General features: G+C 41.3%; 1 protein-coding gene across 1 annotated transcript in view; it reads right to left on the reverse strand.

The window, feature by feature from the left end:
- ADAMTSL1 (ADAMTS like 1) overlaps positions 1-22134 on the reverse strand; it is an 863772-nt gene that overhangs the window by 131026 nt on the left and 710612 nt on the right. Inside the window, 1 exon segment of the mRNA XM_014460878.2 lies at positions 15468-15678. Within this exon segment, the coding sequence (XP_014316364.1) occupies positions 15468-15678 (211 nt within the window).

Genomic DNA, 22134 nt, shown 5'->3' on the forward strand with positions numbered 1-22134 from the left:
TATTCCCGCCCCTCCATCGTCCAGCACCTTCACAGTACTATTGTCTGTGAACATGGGTTATGCATATATGTATATAAATTCGTTGGTTAATCTCCCTGCCCCCCTCCCTCTGAGATTCATCAGTGTGTTCCATGCTTCCATGTCTCTGGATCTATTTTGTTCATCAGTTTATTTTGTTCATTAGATTCCACATGTAAGTGAGATCATGTGATACTTGTCTTTCTCTGACTGGCTTATTTTTCTTAGCATAATACTCTCCAGGTCCCTCCATGCTGTCTCAGAGGATAAGATATCTTTTTTTTTTTTTACAGCTGCATAGTATGCCATTATATAAATGTACCACATCTTTTTTATCCACTCATCTATTGATGGGCACTTGGGCTGTTTCTAAATCGTAGCTATTGTACATAGCGCTGCTATGAACATAGGGGTGCATATGTTCTTTTTGATATGTTTTTATTAATTTTAGAGAGAGAGGAAGGGAGAGGGAAAGAGAAAGAAACATTCATGAGAGAAACACTGATTGGCTGCCTCCTGCACACCCCCTCCTGGGGATCGAGCTGGCAACCTGGGCATGTGCCCTGAATGGGAATTGTACTGGCAACCTATTGGTGCCTGGGACTATGCTTAACCAACTGAGCAACACTGGCCAGGTCTTTTTAGACCTTTTAACCCTAGAGCCTTTCAGACCATCTAATATAGTGGTGAACAACCTTCATTTGCATTTCAAAAATTTAAAATTTTTGAAATGAGAAAAACCTATTGAGTTCCGTAGGAAAAAAAGTACTTTCTTATGGCTGAATTCAACTACTTAGTGAATAAAAGAAGGCTAAGGATAAAGGTGAAACCACCCAATGAGGTAAGTCTTGTCCCCACTTTAAAGATGAAGAAGCTGAGGCTAAACAGGTGAAGTGACTCAACTAAGGCCCCATGCTGAGCATGTTCTCTGGGCTAGGGTGGTGGACACAACTGAAGAATGAGCCCACGCTTGGTTTCTCTTTCTTGTGGTTGTGGGAACTGCTCTCTGTTTGCGATGGCGGGTACTCTGATTGCTGCTTCATGCTGAGGGCCCAGGCCTTGCAAGCCCCAAGCCTGTTAAGGGCCTGATCTTCCCCTCACCCCCACCGGAAGGGCAGTGCTTTGAAAGTCAATCCTCAGCCTCTACTCTGTGACTGTTCCTAACCAGCAGGAACCAGCCTGTGATCCAGCTTGGGGACCAACATTCTAAAACAGCTCATCTGCACTATGGTAGGCCTGGAAATGTGTTCTCTCTAGACACTTTGATTTCTGAGCTGAAAGGCTACACTGAACATAGCTTCTAGGCCAGGGGTGGGCAAACTTTTTGACTCAAGGGCCACAATAGGTTCTTAAACTAGACCGGAGGGCCGGAAAAAAAGCATGGATGGAGTGTTTGTGTGAACTAATATAAATTCAAAGTAAACATCATTACATAAAAGGGTACGGTCTTTTTTTTTTAGTTTTATTCATTTCAAACGGGCCGTAGTTTGCCCACGGCTGTTGTAGGCTATGCCACTGGCTGGCTGGTGGGGTAGGCTACATATGGTGGTCTACAGCCAACTGTTACTCATCACAGATTAAACAGTTTCTTCCAAGACTTGCTTAGCTTGTCATTTAGTCTTAAGGAAAAATTTATGGCTTTGAAGCTAATGATTCAAGCGGAGAGTGGCCCAGGCCGTTGGCTTCTCTGGCTCATTTTGGTGATTCTCTGGCCTTTTTATTTATCAGAGAAGCAAACTTTTTAGTTCTTGTTTAGTAGTAGTTCAATAAACTCTTGAAGGATTTTACTTCTTGAATGCATTTGTACCCACACTGTACTGCAAAGTGCTTTTTGTGAATATAAATTCTCAATGATATTTGTGGATTAAAATGGAAGCTATTGGTTGGGGGAAATTTTGGGTTTTTTTTGTTGTTGGGATAAGTTTAAATTAGCACCTAAGAATTCCATTTATTCAGAATAAACATTCTTGTTACCGTGGATAACTAAGGTTTTAAAGTCTTTTGCATGACTTCTTACGTTCAGCCTTTTCCCATTTCTGTCAAATTATCACTTCTAACCAACCAGTTATTCTATCATCAGATTCATTATAACCTTCATTGTTCAGGCTGTCTTCAGAACTCTTTTATAACTAGACAACAAATCATATGCTTTATTGATTCCTGAGGGTTTGCCAGACTTAGGGACTGTGTTCTCCACAATGCTTTCCATTCTGTGAATTATTAAATTTCTTTCATAAACTTCATGTAATTTTGTTCAAGTCATAATTGTCTGAAAAAAAGTTTATACTGATGAGTTGAAAATTTAAATCTTAAGCTCTGATCTCTCCCCTATTCTTACTCAGTATGTCCGCTGAAATGCAAATAGGTATCTGGACCTAAACATGTCTAAATGGAACTTATGATTCTGCCTCTCCAATATTACCCCAAATCTGCTCTCTTCTCAGTCTTCTTCACTCATTTAATGGTGCTATAGCCAAGACACAACTTAGGAAAAGTTCTTTTTTCTCACCACCTCCATCCTGACACCTAATACATGAGCAAATGCTTTCAGATTTGCCTCTAAAATAAGGAAAACTGACCTCCACAATAAATAATAAGTTGGGATACCACCATCTCTTGCCTAGCCCTCTACTAAGCTTCCTAACTGGTTTTCCAGTTTCTAGTTTTCTCAGTTAGCTCTTAGCAGGATATAGATAGCATACTCAATTGAAGCTCCTCTCTCTCTTTGATGGTCTCTGAAAACCCCATTGACTGAACACAACTAGAAGCCAGAGGGTAGAGTCTATCTAGGTCAGCCTCCTGGACACAGGTGCAGAAGGTAGAGAGTGGATCTAGAGGAGCAATGGAAGATATTGAGCATTTCACCTTATTCTCCTGCAGTCTATTCTTCACAAGAATGATGTTTTCAAAGAATAAATCAGCTCACATAATTCCCCTGCTTAAAAATCTCCAATGACTTCCCCTGGTGATTAGAATAATTTCAACTCCTCTAACCCGGCCCTGCAAAGCCCTACATGTTCTGGTCCCTGCCCTGATGAAACTTTGAGACTGTCTAACTCAAATCCTTCCAACTTCATCCATTCATTCCACACAAAGTTATTAAATACCAATGATGGACCAAGCCTGGTTCTAGGTTTTAGCAGGGAATAAGAAGCCCTGCATAACCTCTCTCCAGTTTTGTCTCATACAACTCTCCTTCTTCCTTGCATATTCCAGCCACAGTGTTTTGATTTTTGCTGTTGCTCCTCCAATGCCAAGCTTGTTTCTTTCACAGGGCCTCCACGCTTGATTTTTTCTCTACTTGGACTAATCTTCTCTTGCATTTCCATGTGGCTGAGAATTTCTAATCACTCAGGTTCAAGTCCATTCTCACCTGCTTAGAGAGGCCATCCCTAGCCTCCTAAGCTAGAGCAGCCAAAGCAGTCTCTATCCTATAAACATTATTTTACTTTAAAAAAATGTTTATTGATTTCAGAGAGGGAGAGGGAGAGGGAGAGGGAGAGGGAGAGGGAGAGGGAGAGGGAGAGGGAGAGGGAGAGGGAGAGGGAGAGGGAGAAGGAGAGAGAATCCTTGACATATGCCCTGACTAGAATAGAACCATGACTGAGCCACACCGGCTAGGCTTACTTTATTTTTAAAATAGCTCTTTTAAGTACTCTCAGTCTTTTCAGAAATTATCATCTACTAGAACTCTTCAAAAGAAGCAGTTTTGCTTCTCTTATAGCTCAACATTAGTGTTCAAAACTTTTCCCCAGCATGATATTGTTACATCTTTATTAAGAGACCGTAGGATTAGATGACTTCATCTCCAATTTTTTTTATCCACATCCTTTCTCATTTTCCCTCCTTCAAAGTTAATGATTTGTTTGTTTCCTAGTAAAGAAGTGGTCAGGATATGAGCTAAGCCGTAGAATGACATTTTATAACAGATGCTGGAGGTATGTGATGCTTTGGTATGATCCATAAATATGCACACTCTAGTGAAAATGCAGTGTATTTTTCTATGAGAGAACTAATGGCTGGTTCATAAAATCATTAACCCCTAAACCTCAAAATGACATCAAACCACTTTTCTTCTAATCCTCTGATTACAACTCATCGTCAAATTCCTCATGGGTCCTATTGGGTTTGTTAGGCATAAGGAACATGCTCTTGAAGTTTCTGTTACCTGTGACTGACATTTTGGACACTTCACTAGTGATGTAAGATTTGTAGGAGTACAGCTCTCTTCAGTGCTTGATGGCTGAAATTTTCTTTTTCTAAATATCTTCTGAGGCACACGGGCTTCTACTCAATTAGAATAAATGCTCCAAAAACAAACAGGTAGTTGAATAAAAAACAGCTCTCAAATTCAAGCTGTCAGTGAGAGCTTTTTAGCAAATGGGGCAATAAGGGAAGATGAAGGTTAATTTTTCTCTTTCAAATGGAGGAAGTAGATGACGAAAATAATTGGTCTTATTTCAAGGGTAGAGATGTAATAAAATTGTGCTATAGCGTGTGACCACTCACTTAAATAACATAGCTGGGTTATCAAATGGCAGATAGGACCTGATTTAAGGGACAGACATTCAAATAATTGTTCCCAGCTCTGTACAGAAGTCTGTGACAATATGATGGCAAAACAGCTGCCAAAAATGTTTTTAAAAAATCAGCTAACTTGAAGTTTCATCTACAGTAGTCCCCCTTCATTCCTGGTTTCAGTTACCCGTCAATATTAAGTGGAAAATTCCAGAAATAAACAATCCATACGTTTCTAATTGTCTGCTGTTCTGAGTAGCATAATATAACCGAGCGCCATCCCACTTGGACCGGCTTGGGACGTGAATCATCCCTTTGTCCAACATCTCCATGATGTATGCGCTCCCTGCCCATTAGTCACTTGGTAGCATCTGGGTTATCAAATTGACTGTGGCGGTATCACAGTGCTTGTATTCAGATAATCCTTATTTTACTTAATAATGGCTGCAAAGCACAAGAGTAGTGATGCTGCCAATTGGGAAATGCCAAAGAAGCTGTAAAGTGCTTCCTTCAAGTCAAAAGGTGGGACTAGTACAATGAGATGTTGAGAGAAAGAGAGAAAGAGAGAGAGAGAGAGAGAGACCCCACATTCACATAACTTTTATTATCGTATATTGTTACAATTGTCCTATTTTAATATTAGTTATTGTTGTTAATCTCTTACTGTGCCTAATTTATAAATTAAACTTTATTATAAATATGCATGTATGGGAAAAAACATAGTATATATTAGGTTCGTACTATCTGCAGTTTCAGGCATCTACTGAGCATCTTGGAACATATCCCCTACTAATGAGGTGGGCTTATTATACACATAAAGTTCTTAGGAAATTCTCAGTGCCCAGAAGATGATGTTTAGACCCTTGAGAATGGCCGGCAGGGCCCTCATCCTTAATCCTGCATTGACTTCCCAGCCATGTCCTTGTGACCTGCCGTGGACCAGTGCTTTAGCTAGGATGGACAATTTGCCTGCTGTCGGGCACACAGATGCCTTCTCTGCTCTGGCCTTCACTGAGAGCAATGCCCTTCACTTCTTTGTTCATCTAGAAATTTCTGAGACAACCTCGAAAGCCAACTCAGAGGCTACTTTTTTCCCCGAAAGCTTCCACTAGAGCAGTGGTTCTCAACCTTCCTAATGCCTCGACCCTTTAATACAGTTCCTCATGTTGTGGTGACCCCCAACCATAAAATTATTTTCGTTGCTACTTCATAACTGTAATTTTGCTACTGTTATGAATTGTAATGTAAATATCTGATAGGCAAGATGTATTTTCATTGTTACAAATTGAACATAATTAAAGCATAGTGATTAATCACAAAAACAATATGTAATTATATATGTGTTTTCTGATGGTCTTAGGCGACCCCTGTGAAAGGGTCGTTTGACCCCCAAAGGGGTCGCGACCCACAGGTTGAGAACCACTGCTCTAGAGCCTCTGCCTTGTGGCAAAACGAGTCCTCTCCCACCCATGATGACCTGGAAGGGCACTGCTGCTCCCCTGTGAGGACCCTTTCCCTCTGCCTCCCTGCAGGCTCACAGGATTATGCATCTTTTGAAGAAAGGGAATGTATTCATCTTTCAATTCCCAGTGCTTCCCATAGTGTCTGCCAAAGAGCATGCACTTCATAAATGTTTGTTGAATTGATGATTGGATGAATACAAGGGCCCCAAATCCAGATGTTTAAAAGATGTAAAACAAAATCCAGCTGATGGGTTGAACATCCACCTTTTATCGGGCTGTTTCATCCGTAGCCAGGAGCTGCTTCTAAGCAAGTCAGCAGCGGTTTCAGCCGCGGCAGCATGTGCTCGGCTGGGTGCCTGGCCCTCCAGGTATGGTAGACGACCATCTAGCTGAGTTAATATGGTCAGGGATATTTGTCAGGGTTTCATAAAAGCCCGTCTCATCTTTGCTCAAAAAGTTTCCCTGGTCTATTTATAGAGGGGTGGGCATAAGTAGGTTTACAGTTGTGAGTATGCCTACCACAGTTTATTCTTGTGTTATTATTTATTAATCATTGTATTATTTTTCTATACAAACAACTGTAAACCTACTTTTGCCCCACCCTGTATGGATGAAAAGGTGGTTTTAGATTTTTTTTTTAATTGCAGAAGATGAAATTTCAAATTAAGGAAGGTTCCAAAGTCTGTGATGACTTTGTGAACATGTTGAGATTGCCGGGGGGGTTGACAGTTCTGAAGTGAGAGGCAGACTGCAAAGAAGAAAACATTTTTAAAGAATCAGCAGAGAAGTTTAATAGTACTAAATGAAAAATGTTTGCCTTTATAAATCATTTAAAATGATATTATGGTATGAAAAGGTAGACTTCTGGTAAGGGGCATTATTTTTAAATATATGCCATAAACAGAATATATAACAAAAAATAGTATTTATATTGCTTTTGCATATATGTTTCATTATATAAGGTCATGGATTCATTAGTTTTATAAATTAAAAAAATACACAATAAGGGGGACACTTAAAAGTTATGATGCTATACAAAAATACAATGGCTCAAGGGTCTTGTATTTTTTAAGATTTTCCCATAATCATCACATTAATAAATTCTGCCCATATTGACACTTTTAGTTTCATCTTGGTAGTGTAATTTATCGAGAGCTGAGTTCATTTCCTTGATACCTCAAGTCATATTATTGAGCCCAATAGAAAGAGACATTTATGCTTTGTTTCTAGGGTCAACTTTCCAATTTTAACATAATGCACTCTTGCTTATAGCTTCTAACTCATTTCATTCATTTTTCATTCACTAATTCATTCTCTCATTAAACATTTAGTGGGCACTATCTGAGTGCCAAGCACTGTATTAGATGCTGGGATTTAAGATGATTAATAAATGGTTACTATGCCTCAGGTATTTGTAGTCAGCTAGGGAGAAAAAATTACTATAAAATGTGATTAGTTTTACAAAAGAGGGAATACAGAGGAGAGTATAATTAAGTCTTTATGGAAAAGTTGGGGCCTGGCTGGTGTGGCTCAGTGGTTGAGCATTGACCTATGAACCAGGAGGTGACAATTAGATTTCCATTCAGGGCACATGCCTGGGTTGTGGGCTTGATCCCCAGTAGGGGCATGCAGGAGGCAGCCGATCAATGATTCTCTCTCATCATTGATGTTTCTATCTCTCTCTCTCACTCTCCCTTCCTCTATGAAAACAATAAAAATATATTTTTAAAAAAGCTGGGGAAGGGTCCTCAGAGGAGGTTGGCCAGGGAGATAAGGAGTGCTGGCAGAGGGAGAACAGGTGTTCATAGACTCAGGGTATGAAGGACATGTCATGTTCCTTATCTGTGAGGGGTCATGAGAAGGTGGACCATAGGTTTCACGGGAAGGGTGGTTGTTAAAGTGAGACTGAGAAGGCAGATGAGGGGCCGACTGTGAAGGGTCTTGAACATAATCTCAAGACCATGCAGTGTCATTAAGGATTTTAAAGTAACGGGGAACATGATCCAGTTGTAGAAAATAACTCAGGCAGCAAAGGCCAATGGGTTCCAAAGACAACTGCCCTTTGAGATGTTAATAGTTGTGCCATGGAGAAGAGCCTTCCAGGTCAAGTAACTCTAAATAACACAGCATATTTTACACCTACTAAAATAGTAATAGTAATATGTTATATATGACTATTTTAAAGGCTCAACAGGGGGCCTGTAGTCAGGAACCATCAATACCAGGTTGGGAAATACTGGATGAGAATTAAACCAAGACAACACAGGGAGACCAAGTAAAAGACTGTTTGTAATGGTTTGGTTAACTGTGAGGACTAGAACCAGCACAGTAGGAGAAGGATTAAGAAGGAAGAGAACAGTTGGGGTTGGGACAAACACTCCATCCACGCTTTTGTTCCGGCCCTCCGGTTTAGTTTAAGAACCCATTGTGGCCCTCGAGTCAAAAAGTTTGCCCAGAACAGGCTAGAAGGTGCTGTCACCCAAACCACAGGCCCATGAAAGGGGACTGGGGAAGGTGGCAGGTAGGCATGTTGTCAAGCTTGGTGTTAGAGCTTTGATATTTGTAACTTTGCAATATTTGAGACCGAGAGGTTAAAAAGGCAGTTAGAGGCAACAGAGGTGGAAACTGAGCCAAAACACGTTAGGGCTCAGAGAAACAAAGAAAATGAGGACTGAATCTCACTTACTAGACAAGACTATAAAAATGGGAATAGAATTTCTAGCCCACTATTTTGTGGATTAGAATTTCTTCAATCATCTAATTTCTTAAACCTGGAAGTGCAGGGGGTATACTTCCTGTTTAATATTCCTGTTACTGGGTGAAACTTGGGGTTGCACACCCACTAAAATCCAGAGCAATTATTACAAGGAGCTTTCTGCTAATACAAACCAAAGCACTACCCATGTGAGATTTGACCTCTGATCTCGGTTTTGCTTACATTTATTGTTGATTCTAAAGGTAGAATGAGGTGCACTTTCTTATGAAATATACTACTGAAAGTGAGATAAATATCCTAAGAGATTTTTCCTCTCCTGACACAATATTTTAAATAAACATGCTCTCTAACTTGTAAGGATATTTATTTTAATCACTGGAATATAACAAAACTGATGACTAAATGGATCTTCTGCCAGAATTCAGTCCTCAAAAGCAGATTCAAGTTATTTTTGTCTCTCTATGTTTAAATATAGAAAATGAAAAATTTAATTCTCAAGCATTTGTAGTTGTCATTAAAATTCTCTTTTTTTCTTAATATTACCAGGAGGGACTCTTCTCCCATACACCTTCTTATGCAGCTAAACTACAGGCCTTTTGAATTGTAACCCTGATTTTTTAAAAAAATAGTATACAGGGAAATGATCGCATAATTACAGTTTTAAGCAAGGATGAAAATATGGGCTGTGGTGAATGTTTCAGTCTCTCCACAGATGTGCACAATATGTGAGGGTGGACACAATCCTGAATATAAGATATAGGCAACATAGTGAAATATAAATTATGTTTTAGAGTGAACTCTCTGATTCTTTTGGTTTAACTTGTCTATCACCTTTCTCTTTCCCCCCCCTCATTTCTCTTAGATTTTTTAAAGAATAAAAACGAATACAGAAAGAAGATTGATGCATACGAAGCTCATAGACAATGGTGAGGAGTGTGGAAGTAGAAGGCAGGTTTTGAATCTCAAGTACCTTGTGCTAGTAGAGACTGATGCTTACAGTCAGCCCACAGAATAGCAGATCGTAGTAGCCTGAGTAGTGACCCCCAAAGACATCTGCATCTTAATCCCTGAGACCTATGAATATGTTACCTTACATGGTAAAAGAGACTTTTACCATTTAGTTGTGATTAAATTAAGCATTTTGAGATGGGGAGATTACCTGGGCTATCCAGGTGGGCTTGATGTAGTCACAGTGGTCCTTAGAGGAGGGAGGCAGGAGGTTCAGAATCAGAGAAAGAGAGAGAGAGAGAGAGAGAGAGAGAGAGAGAGAGAGAGAGAGAGAGAGAAGAGGATGTAAGGACAGAATCAGAAGTTGAAGTGAAGCACTTTGAAGGGGCCATGAGCCAAGGAAACAAACAGTGTCCAGAAACTGGAAGAGGCAGGGTAATAGATTCTCCCCTAGAGTCTCTGGGAGGAACACAGGCCTGCTAACAAACTCCTTGATTTTGGCCAAGTGGAACCGACCTTCAGAGCCACTTGACGCGTGGTAAGTTGTTACAGCAGCAATGGGAAACTAATACACAGATTAACTGCCCGGATATAGGCAACACACACTGAATTTTATGTAAACTGCTCATTTTGGAACTGATATAGATTTCCTCACAAGTTAATGCCTGAGCAAATGGTAAAGAGGCCTTGGGAAAGCTGTACTGCGTAGGGAACAGAGAATGGGTTCTGAAACCTACAGGCCCCCCGTTTCATTTATTGGCTGTGTGACCCAGGGGAAGCACAGCCTCTCTGAGCCTTTCCTCACAGGGTTGCTGTAGGAATTAAAGGAGAACATTCAAGAGCAGCAGAATGAGTTCTTCCACATGAAGTGTGAATTCATGGTAATCTCTCAGTGCTTCAGGTTCCTCACCCGTGAAGTGGGGATAATTGTAGTAACTACCACATTAAGGATAGTGAGGATTAAATTAATTAAACATGTCAAGTGCCTAGAACTGTGCTTGATACAGAGTGAGTGCTTCTCTTTAATAAGTGCTTCTCCTGAAATGAAGTGGGTGCTCAGCAAATGAGCTGGCAGACTCGCCATGGACCTTTTCAGCACCATCCTCAGTGCTCTACATACCTGCACGGGGTGTTGTGGGGTCTCACTGAAACCTGGTCTTTGCTGTCATTGACCTGGTGGTCTAACTCAGAAGTCACAGGAAAGCACCTGTCCAGGTAAGGTGGTATATGACTGTTAAATGAATAGCACTGGTCATGAACAGTGTGTGACTTCAGTGTGGGAGGACGATAGAGGTCCTGGCAGAAGAGGTAGGACTCCTGCCCTACTTTGACAGACAGGCAGAGGGAAGGGGAACTGTGTGTGGGCAGGGAGAAGTGTGGGCAGATAGCAATGCACCTGCCGAGATGGGAGAAGCAAGGCTGAAGATGGGCAGGCCATTGGGCTTTATTACATAACAATAGAGAATCACTGAGATAAATCCTAGCAGAAGACTGTTATGATCAAGATGTGTTAGACTGACTTTTGGCTCATACAAAGTGGTTCTCAGCCATGGTGCTGTAACACACCAGTGTGATATAGCCTCTTATGAGGTATAAATGATACCTTAATATACAGCCAACACCAAAGTTGATGATGATGATGATATGTGCGTATATTAAAAAAAATTAGAAAAGACTAATGCACTAAATATGTGTTTCAAAAGCCAACTAAACAAAAACCAACATGATTTTAAAGCTAAACCGATAAAGAGAAATATTAAATGCATCCTTCAACAAGACCAAAGATAAAAACCAAGGCACACAGTATTGCGTAAGAGGCAGAACTGAAATAAAGAAGGCCCCCTAAAAACCAAATGTAGAATTAGATTTCTGCTTCACATCTGCCTAATTGTTTCTAAACTAAAATTTTAACATAAATACTTGGACTCCACTCGAGGTCCTTCCAGACCTGCAGAATGTGTAAATATTGGCTATTTGCCATTTGTCAGGCAAATGCTCCACAAGGTACAAAGAAGGTTGAATTCTTAGCAGGCAAATGAAGATTAACTGAAATTATGCTTTCCCTCCCTGAAAGAAAAGCATATTGCATGAGGTCAGTATAGTCCAGTGTTCAAACAGCAAGGAGGGGGCGTTTCTCCCTTCAAATGGGCCAAAATCCATCGTCCATGGGGTTACCTGTCTTCTTGAAATGAAGCATTTGATCCCCCATCTCCTTTTCTTTCACATGAACAAAGACAGTAAACTGCCCCAATGATGTGACTCAGTGGTTGAGCATCAAATCATGAACCAAGAGGTTGCAGGTTAGGTTCCATTAAGGTGACATGCCCGGGTTGTGGGCTGGATCCCCAGCAGGGGGCAAGCAGGAGGCAGCCAATAGATGCTGATGTTTCTCTCTCATTGATGTTTCTATTTCTCTCTCCCTCTCCCTTCCTCTCTCTAAAAAACCAATAAAAACATTAACAACAACAACAAAAAGACAGGGACCTGGGTGTTGAAGGATTAGAGACTTCAGCACTATCCTCTGTTAGATCCAAGCCGCTAAATGGGACAGACCTTGAGAGTACACAGCAGGTTTCCTTGTCCCAAAAGGACTGCCAAGAACAGGGCTCACCAGACAAATGGATGATCAACAGCTGGTGTCCTAAGTACTCCCCGAAGACAACAGCCAATTAGCCTGGAGACACATGTTACTCTTGACTTATTCCATATAACATAAACAATGACTTCCTTTCTTTTAATAAGTGGTCAGTAATAGCTGGTTCTGCCTTACAAACTTAATCAAAGAAGTAGGACTCTAGGAAATAATGTAACAAAAATAGTCTATCATTACCACTAGGTTCAGAGAGATTCCTGGAAGTGACCAAGGATCCTTAAAACAGACCCTATGCACCAAATGCTTTAAGAGCACTTTTCTTTCCTGGAGGATAGAATCGTTGGTGGCTTTCACTTTCTATGTTCTTTACTTCTTACTATGTTTTAACATTTTCCACAATTATTATGTATTGAGTATGAAATAGGATATTTTTAAAGGTCCTAATAAAGTGTAGTCAGTGGCTCATTGGATGAACTTTAAAGAGCTGTTTACTATTCGTTTCCTGATCTGAAAAGTGTACTTATACAAGCATACCTTGGAGATATTACAGATTCGGTTCCAGACCCCTGCAATAAAGCAGGTTGTAATCTTTTTGCTGGTGAAGGGTCTTGCCTTCAATGTGTAAAAACACCCAAAAACCCCTGCAGTATCTGTGAAGCACAATAAAACAAGCCATATCTGTACTTGAGTTATTCCCAAAACTTTTCCCTAATGGAAGGAAATAGAAAGTTTTCAAAATGTATTCATGTCTTAACAGGCCCAAGATAGGTAGAAAATGGAAGAATAATTACTCCTTGGAAATCCACTCTTTCTAATAGGGAGACTGGGCATGGTGGTATCAAAAGACCAAAAAGGTCTTGTACATGGAAGTGCTCTAAAAACTTAAAAACTGTGGTTATTCAGTAACCTAAAGGAATTGGTACTTCACTCACTTTTACTGCTAGGTCAATATGGCTTAAAACCATGTAGCAAACAGAGCAGTTAGATATAAAGTCAGAATTTTCAGGGTTTGTGTGGCAGTATTCTTGATCTATTTATCCCTTTTGTCATTCAATAAATGTTCTATCCAGAACTTACTATGTGCTTAATGGCAAAACAAGCTAATAATACAGGGACTTAATAGTTACAAAAATGGAGGTTGAGTTGAGCTGATTCCTTGAGGGCTTGCATGGGTTAGTGGTGCAGTTTAAGGTCCTGGATTCACTTTAGTTAAAGGTAAAAGTATGAAATCAGGAGACCTGGGTTCTGGACCAGCCTTTAAGATCTTGGGCAAGGCCATATCTAGGACACGGTTACATCACCTGTAAAACAAAGGGGCTCATACATAATCCCCGAGGGCCCTTTTGACCACAGTGGTCTCCAACAATGGAAAGGATCCCATAAAACTGGTTGATGGCCAATCCTAAATTTGCTAGCGATGTGAGCCTTAGTTTCCTCAAACCCCAAAATGAAGATAATAAAACCTCTGTTTCACTGGATAGTTGTGAGGATTCAATTAGGTGTGTAATCCTATATAATAAAAGGCTAATATATAAATTGACCAAAGGGTGGAACGACCGGTCACTATGACATGCAGTGACCACCAGGGGGCAGACGCTCCACTCAGGAGCTTCCCCCTTGTGGTCAGTGCACTCCCACAGGGAGAGCACTACTCAGTCAGGAGCCCTGAGCCAGGCTGATGGCTGGCAAGTGCAGCGAGCGTGGGGAGCGGGCCTAAGCTGTCAGTCATACATCCCCCGAGGGCTCCCAGACAGAGAGGGCGCAGGCCGGGCTGAGGGGACCCCCCCCCCCAATTGCACGAATTTCATGCATCGAGCCTCTAGTACTATATATTTCTTAACCAAACACTGTTACATAGACACTGAAAAGGTATAACATCCTCTTGACTTCCACAAACCATCACACAAAAATAGAATTTATGAACTTAGCCACAGTCCTCTAAGCTCTAAAAGCAAATGTACAGTCAATGTCTGTTTCCTGATGCTTTATGTTTTAGTGTTTTGCTCACTCATTACTATTTGATCCTTTGAGCACTTTGCTATGTCACAGCCCCAGGATGGGCTGGGAGAAGGCAGGGGCTCTGGCATCTGATTGTGAATAGCACAGAGGACATGTGGGAACAGCAAGGGTATGTATGACACTGCTACCCTCTCTCCTTCTCAGTTGTAACCCTCTACTTTATCATTCTAATTGGGACAGATTCGAGAGTGAAAAACTGTTTCAGTAAAACCAGAATGTATGTCCCCCTGACCTTTCAGGCTTACGTTTTGTGACCTTTGATGTTACTTCAAGGTCCTGGGGCTGGAGCTATGACTGATGTCCTCATGGGAATTGCAAAATAGGATTCTATTAAAATCATTAAAATCCTTCTGTGCTGTTTTAAAGGAGCGCAGAAAGATGATTTAAAGCTTGATAAATGTAATTTTAGATAAGATACTGCGATAAAATAGTTTTGTTTGTATTATTGTAATGTATGTTTTCGAGGGGGGTCAGTAAAGTTTTTCTGTAAGAGGACAGAGTGCATATTTTAGGTTTGGTGGGCCATATGGTCTCTGTCACAACCACACAGTTCTGTCCTTGCAGGGTGAAAGCAGCCATAGACAATACATATAAAAGCATGGGTGTTGCTATGTTCCAATAAAACTTTAGTGGCAACAACTGGCTGTGAGCTGGATCTGACTTCGGGCTGCAGTTGCCAAGCCCTGCTTTAAAGCAACAGTTCCCAGACTTGGAATTCATAGGACCAGGAAAAAAAATGTCTGGAGTTGATTCAAGCTTTCTAACTTTTTATTTTACTAAGTAATTATGTTAAAAAAAAACCCAAAACATCATTGCCTAGTACCTTTATCTCTTAGAATTTTAATTAGCCCCAAACTAGTAAGGGTACAGATTCAGGACAAATTTAACTTTATGGAAAACCTACCACATTGTCCTTATTTCTAAAATTTTTCATGAGCCTGGTGAAAACTTTGTCACGAATATGCTCAGGTTACTAGATGGTTCATTTGAGTTGCTTTTGGAGATTACATGGTGAAACACGGTAGAAAGAACATGGTATGTAATTAAAAGATTGAATAAGATTGGGGGAGCACTCACAAGGGAAAAATGAGCTGGCCTTGAATATTCCTTTAAAGGAACAAGACTACTCAAAGAGAGTGACCCCTGTCCTGAACCCCTGATGCAAACACAAACTCCAATACTCAGAACTCACCGGCTGCCATGGCGCAGGGTACCAGGCCGGGGGACAGTTGAAGCGGTTACAAGCTTGCACGGTGTTGGGCTTGTGCTGGCGACACAGGTCATCAGCCAGGATGACTGTTTCATTCATCTCTCTGGAACGTATCTGGGAGCAGAAGACGTCTCTGGTCTGCAGGCCAACCCCACAGGTGAGGCTGCATGGACTCCACTTGCCGATTTCCCACCTGGGAAGAAATCAGAGAAGAGGACACCTTGAGCACCTGTGCAGAGAACATTGCCCATGATGTGAAATGTTGTTACTGGAGTAAAAACAGCTACCTGGGAATGTGGGAAGTTCCCGCACAAAGATTGGCTAGGAATTCTACCCCCCTCCTCAAATCCACCCTTTCCCTTTATGCTCTAGCCTTTATTCACTTCGACTAAAGCAAAGGAGGTGATAAAATGGAACATTCAATTTCACCCACAAAGTCATCAAAAATGATCTCAATCATGTTTATTTTGATGGAACATGAACTTCATCAAAATAAGGAGGGTGTGCTAGGTCAGACGTAAAGGCTTTGGGCACCACGTATTGAAGAGCGGGCCTAGAAGAAGCCTTTATGTTCATCTCTCCAGCCCCCATTCTTAGCAACACTGAAAAAATTGTGCTTGTTTTTCTTTGGCTTCAAAGTGAAAGGTCGTTGGCTCCAACTTCCTTCAAACTTCCATCACAGAATAGAAATGGCTCTGTCCTATGTATAAATCTCATCGCTGCCTGGGACTGGAGAATGTAACAAAAGTGAAGGTTGCTAAGTAAATCAGTCTTCTTGAGGGAAAATAACTGGAGAGAACTCCTCATTATCTGGAGGTGGAAGTCAAATAACCACAGATGAGTCGAGTGCATAAATGGGCCATTCCAAATGGCCACGTCTCAAGAAGCACATTTATAGCGAGCCAAGGACCTATAAACATATTCCCACTGCATTTCCCTGCTGTTGCAGCCTCCAAAATGGGAACGATAAGGATAAAGCTCAGTTGCTTGGGCTCTGAGTCAGAAGCGCTCTTTAACGATCAGTTTTAGAAAGCTCTGTTTACAATGTGAGGCAGAGAGATACTGCAATAGGACTTGGCCAAGAAAAGCATCGCAAGGATGTCCTTCAGTAGCTAGGCTCCCTACCTTCCATAGCCAGCCCTAAAAATTGGTTTAAATTCTTTAGCCTTAATATTTTTTTTGTCAGACTGTAAAACTGAGTGTATACTCAATCTCTTCTTGATACTCTGATATGTAACTACTTTTCCAATTCCTATTTCCACGACCTCCTTCCATCGACTCTATGTTTAAGCTCTATCTGTAGTAAATTACTTTCTTATTCTCAATTCATGCCCCCCTCCCCCCACCCCCTGGTATTTTCTAGCTTTGTGTTTACTCAAATTATTGCTCCTAATTTGGAATACTTTCCTTATCCCTCAAAATTTATTCCATTTCTATATATCCAAATTTGATCCACATTTAAAGGATTATACCTGCGGCAGACACATATCGTTTTCTCAACTGTATTATAGTTATTCGGCCTGTTAAGAGCGCTATGGGAGTATTTGCCTCTTAAAAGCAAGGTCTATGTCTGAGTCAGTTTCGTATCTCATAGAACCTTCTAGATAATTAATGTATATTGTTCATCGTTTCCTGATAAATTAGCCAATGGAAGGGATCGACCATCATAGTGGGCACTTTACGCATGTCATGTCATTAATTACCTCCATGACAACATGAGACAAGCTCTACTGGTTTTCCTCGTTTTACAGTTGGCCAAGAGGCAGACTTGCCTAAACGTGGGTGTGCCTGGCTCCAAAGCCTTTGTGCTTTCTATTGTACCATCTATCTCCAGAAAATACCTTGGAAATTGTCCAGTCAACATTCACTAAATTTTAAATACATAGAAGAGGAGAAGCTGGGTTGAATGTATTTCTTTTAGCTCCTGTATGAATTTCTATAAACTTATTTTTGAGTCCCTAGCTTGGGTGAATCCCACGCTTTAATATGTTGTGGGGTTATTGGTTTTAAAATACATACACACATTCTTTGTCACTCCTCCCTTCTAAAGATGGAGTCTTGAGTGAGGGCTGAAATCAGTGACTCAATTGTCATGAAGAGAATGAGGCAGAGTGATGCTTTGTAACTTCCAAAATGAAATCATAAAAGGTTTAATACAGCATTGCCAACTATACTTACAATGTTGTACAGCAGATCTCTAGAGCTTATTCATCTTGTACAACTGAAACTCTATGCCCATTGCTTGGTAACTCCCCATTTCCTGCTCCCCCGAGCCTATGGCAACCACCATTCCACTCTTTGAGTCTATCAATTTGACTATTTTAGATACCGCATATAAGTGGAATTATGGAGTACTTATCCTTCTGTGCCTGGCTTATTTCACTTAGCATAATGTCCTTAAGATTTTTTTATGTCCCATGTTGCAAATTTACTTTGTGTTTAAGGCTGAATAGTATTCCATTCTATGTAGAGAGCAAATTTCCTTTATCCATCCGTCTATGGGCATTTATGTTGCTTCCACATCTTTCCTATTGTGAATAGTGAGTGTACAGTGGACATGGGAGTGCTCATATCTCTTCAAGGTCCTGATGTTTTTGGATAAATCCAGAAGTGGGATTGCTGAATAATATGGGAGCTCTATTTTTAATTTTCTGAGGAACCACCTGAGAAATTGTACTGTTTTTCATAGTGGCTGCACCATTTTGCATTCCCAACAATGGTGTGTAAGAGTTCCATTTTCTCCACACCCTCACAAATATCACACTTGTGATATTTCATGGAATCTTAAAAAATAATAGCCATCTTGACAAGTTTGAGTTGATATCTCATTGTGGTTTTGATTTGTATTTCCCTGATGAGTAGTGGCATTGAGCAATATTCCTATATCTGCTGGCCATTTGTTTGTCTTTTTTTTTTTCTAAATTTTTTTTTATTAGTTAAGGTATTACAAATGTGTCCTCATCCCCCCCTTAATCCCCACATTTGTTTGTCTTGTTCGAAGAAATGTCTATTCAAGTCTTTAGCCCCTTTTAATATTGGATTAATTGTTGTATTGTTGTTGTTTTTTTGCTATTGAGTTGTAGGAATTCTTTATATATTTTAGAGATTAACTCCTTATCAGATAGATGATTTGCTTTTTCATTCTGTTGTTTCCTTTATTGTGCTCAGGTATTGTGTACCTGTAATCCATTACCTTGATGAGAGCATGGCGGTATGGCTATTCTGTTTTACCACTTGTTATGGGTTGATATGAATCCCCCATCTGAATCCTAACCCCCAGTCCTTCAGAATGTGAACTTATTAGGAAGCAGGGTCATTGCAGATGCAATCACTTGAGATGAGGTCATACTAGAGTAGGGTGGGCCCTTAATCCAACATGACTGTGGTCCTCATAAGAGGTGAGGGAAGAATGCCATGTAATGACAGACAGAGATCGCAGTGATGCATCTATAAGCACAGGAATGTCGAGGATTTCCAGCAAACACTGGAAGCTACATGAGGCAAGGAACGATTCTCCCTCACAGGTTTCAGAGGGAGTGTGGCCCTGCTGACACTTTGATTTTGAGCATGACTTTTGCCTGCAGAACTATAAGAGAATAAATCTCTGTTGTTTTAAACCACCCTGTGTGTGGTACTTTGTTTCAGCAGCCCTTGGAAACCAACACACCCCTGTAACCCCAGGGCCTAGCATGGTGCCTGGAACACAGCAGGGGCTCAGTAAGTACGAGGTGAGTGGAGCCCCAGTCAACTGTGTGGGTACCTTCGGTTAGTCACTCAGCTGGTCAACCATCTCAACTGTGTCCACTAAAGAACTGCCACCACCAATTTCAAAGACCCCAAAGCTCTGAACACCATAGAGTTTTCTTTAGTGTGGTACAAACTATTGGTGACAGCACTGGACCTGAATTGACGTAATGCTTTTATAGGTCACATCCTGATTGGTGTAAATATTAACTTATTTTACTACAACAGTATTAGCCTGGTGGATTATGCTCCCCCCTCCCGACCCCCCCAGAACTTTCTAGGGGTGTTACACATTTTGTGTCTTAGTAATCCTAACATATTTCTAAAAATACAAAAAGTTCTGAATTCCAAACACGCGAGCCACAATGATTTTGGCTAAAGGACCATGGCCCTATATAAAAAGGATGGTAAACACGGTCACTGTGGTTTCTTTCAGCGTTTAGGCTTCAGGTTGGGCCTTAGGGAGACTCTGGTTCCCTCAGAGTTCTCTTTCTCTAAGGCTTTCTTTCCTCTCTGCCCTTCGCTACACTCCTGTCCCTTTTGTCAAAACCTGCTTTCAAGGAAGGTTCTGAGAGCTGGCAGGTCAGAGCTAATGCTCTGTAGCTTCGGGCTGGACCCTGCCCAGGTTCTGAGTGATTGACACCTGATAACAGGCAGGCAGGAGACAGAAGGCTGCCTCCCCGCCCCCAGGCTAGAATTAGTCTTCCTGCCCTCTGCCCAGCATCACCCATACTTGAGTTGGCCTGTCTCTAAAACTGGATTTTAGGTTTTAGCCTTGGTTTCTCAATTCCCTGATGGTGCTGGAGTTCTGCCCAAAGCCCAGCTTTTTAGATTGTCGTTCTGTCATTCTGTCTAGATCTGGCCAGCCCCTGGCCTTGGGCTGGGCAGAGACCCTTAGCCATGAGCCATAAGCCATAATGTGACAGCAACCTAGCTAATACATACATTATTGCTAATGACAATAGTGATTCTAACCTTTACACAGAACTTATTCTGAGCCAGACACTTTCTAGTTGCTTTACGTCTATTGTCTTCTGTAATCCTCTCCATACCCCTGTGAGATAGATACTAATATTATTTGTATTTTAACAACAAGGAGCTGAGGCCTGGAGAAGTTAAATGATTAATTAGTCATGGCCCGCAATGCCTCTTGCCAACACTCACAGATGTCAATACCACTTGCATTACATCCAAGTCTACCAAGACTTGGACACATGGGGCTGAGACTGGGGCTGCTCCCTATCCCAGAGGCCAGCACTGTGGATGTATCAGCCCCAGCTCCACACCCCAGAATTATAGCAGGACTCAAGGTTAAGGTCACCCAAGACGTGGGATACATATTTGCATCAACCCTATGAAGAAGGTACTACAAGTTCCCCCGGGTAACATTATGAAGGCTCTCAGAAGTAATTTGTCCAAATCACACAGCTAGTAAACAAGAGAATCAGGATTCAAACTTAGGCAGTCTGGCTCCTACATGCTTAACACGTTAAGTGCCAAACCTGTTTTGTCTTCCTTTCCGTTTCAGTCACCGGTGACTGACATGGCGCTTAACATGTTAATTATATTCTGCTACTTCTTAGGGTCAGAACAATGAATACAGCAGAGCAAAATAGATCTGAAATGCACACTTTAGGATCCCTGATGCTTACAACTTCAGAAAATGACAAATGACAAAATGATAGCTCTATTCCTAAAGAATGGAAACACACTGATGCCACCCAGGGTTACAAATATACTTGGAGGTATTTCAATAGCATAGCAGTGGTATGTGGCAGTCCGACGGGCAAAGGCAGACTGCAGTTCCCCCAAGGACCGGTTTGCTTTTTGTAAAGGTGGTCATCAGAGATAACGTGGTCAATCAAGAACTTATGGAGGCTGGTGCTTCTTAGCAGCCTGTGTTTGCATTAGCTACACACAGGAGGAATTTTCACCTTCCTTTGGCTGAGGGCTCATTAGGTGAGTTGCCACGGTTTTTCTCCCTAACTCTTTAAAGAAGGCAATGAATGGCCTATTGTCTCCAGTAACTCACTGCTTGTTGCTGGCATAAATGCACATAATTTCTAAAGGCAGACTCTCCCTACCTCAAGCTATTATGCTCTAATACCCATCTCTTACCTTGGTTTTTGCAGCAAAATAGAGCTTGTGTCTTTATTCAAAAATTTAAAATAGAGTTTTTGTTAGGAGGCAAAACGCCACTGTAAATTTCAGTTATTTGTTAGAAGCATTCTTTAAAACCTTGTGTCTAACCCTTCAACTTGGCATTTCTGCCCAACATTTCTATCCGTGACTTTTTAAAGTTCCCCACAGATGTCTGTTTCCTTCAGCATGCCTCTGGGGTCAGGAGGCAGACAGCAATCAGGCGATGGCCAATCACCTCGGAGCACAGCCCTCCAGAAAGCCTGAGGCTGGGCACCATCTAGGATCCTGTCCCACTTTAAGGGATTCGGACAATTACTAGCAGCTCCCAATTTATCTCTACATCTCCCAGTTTCCAATTTATCCATAGCCCTAAGCTTCCAAAATGCAAATCTGGTCACTTTACTTCCTCTGATTACAACCCCCCATAGGAGTCCAAGGGAGTTTCAGGAGGGACGGCCTGTCCAGGGCTCAGCTTTGGTCCAGTGCACTCACTGGGGGCGAGAGGGCACGGCATGACTGCAGCTGAACTTTCTAACTTGCTATTCCTCCCTCCTCTTCTTTTCTCCTTCTCCTTTTAGGGGCTAAACTTTAGCCTGAGCTGTGATGAGGAATGGTCCATGGCTTGTGACAAGGCTCAGCACTGGCCAAGGTAGCTGGGAATTGAACATTCAGGGAGGATTAAACAAATACATAAATATATAAAGAGGAATGAGAATCAGATGTCTTGCTATCAGAAAGTGGAATTGGATTGGTAGAAAATAGT

This window comes from Myotis lucifugus, unplaced genomic scaffold (assembly GCF_000147115.1).
Source record: "Myotis lucifugus unplaced genomic scaffold, Myoluc2.0 scaffold_144, whole genome shotgun sequence".
Classification (NCBI taxonomy): Eukaryota; Metazoa; Chordata; class Mammalia; order Chiroptera; family Vespertilionidae; genus Myotis; species Myotis lucifugus.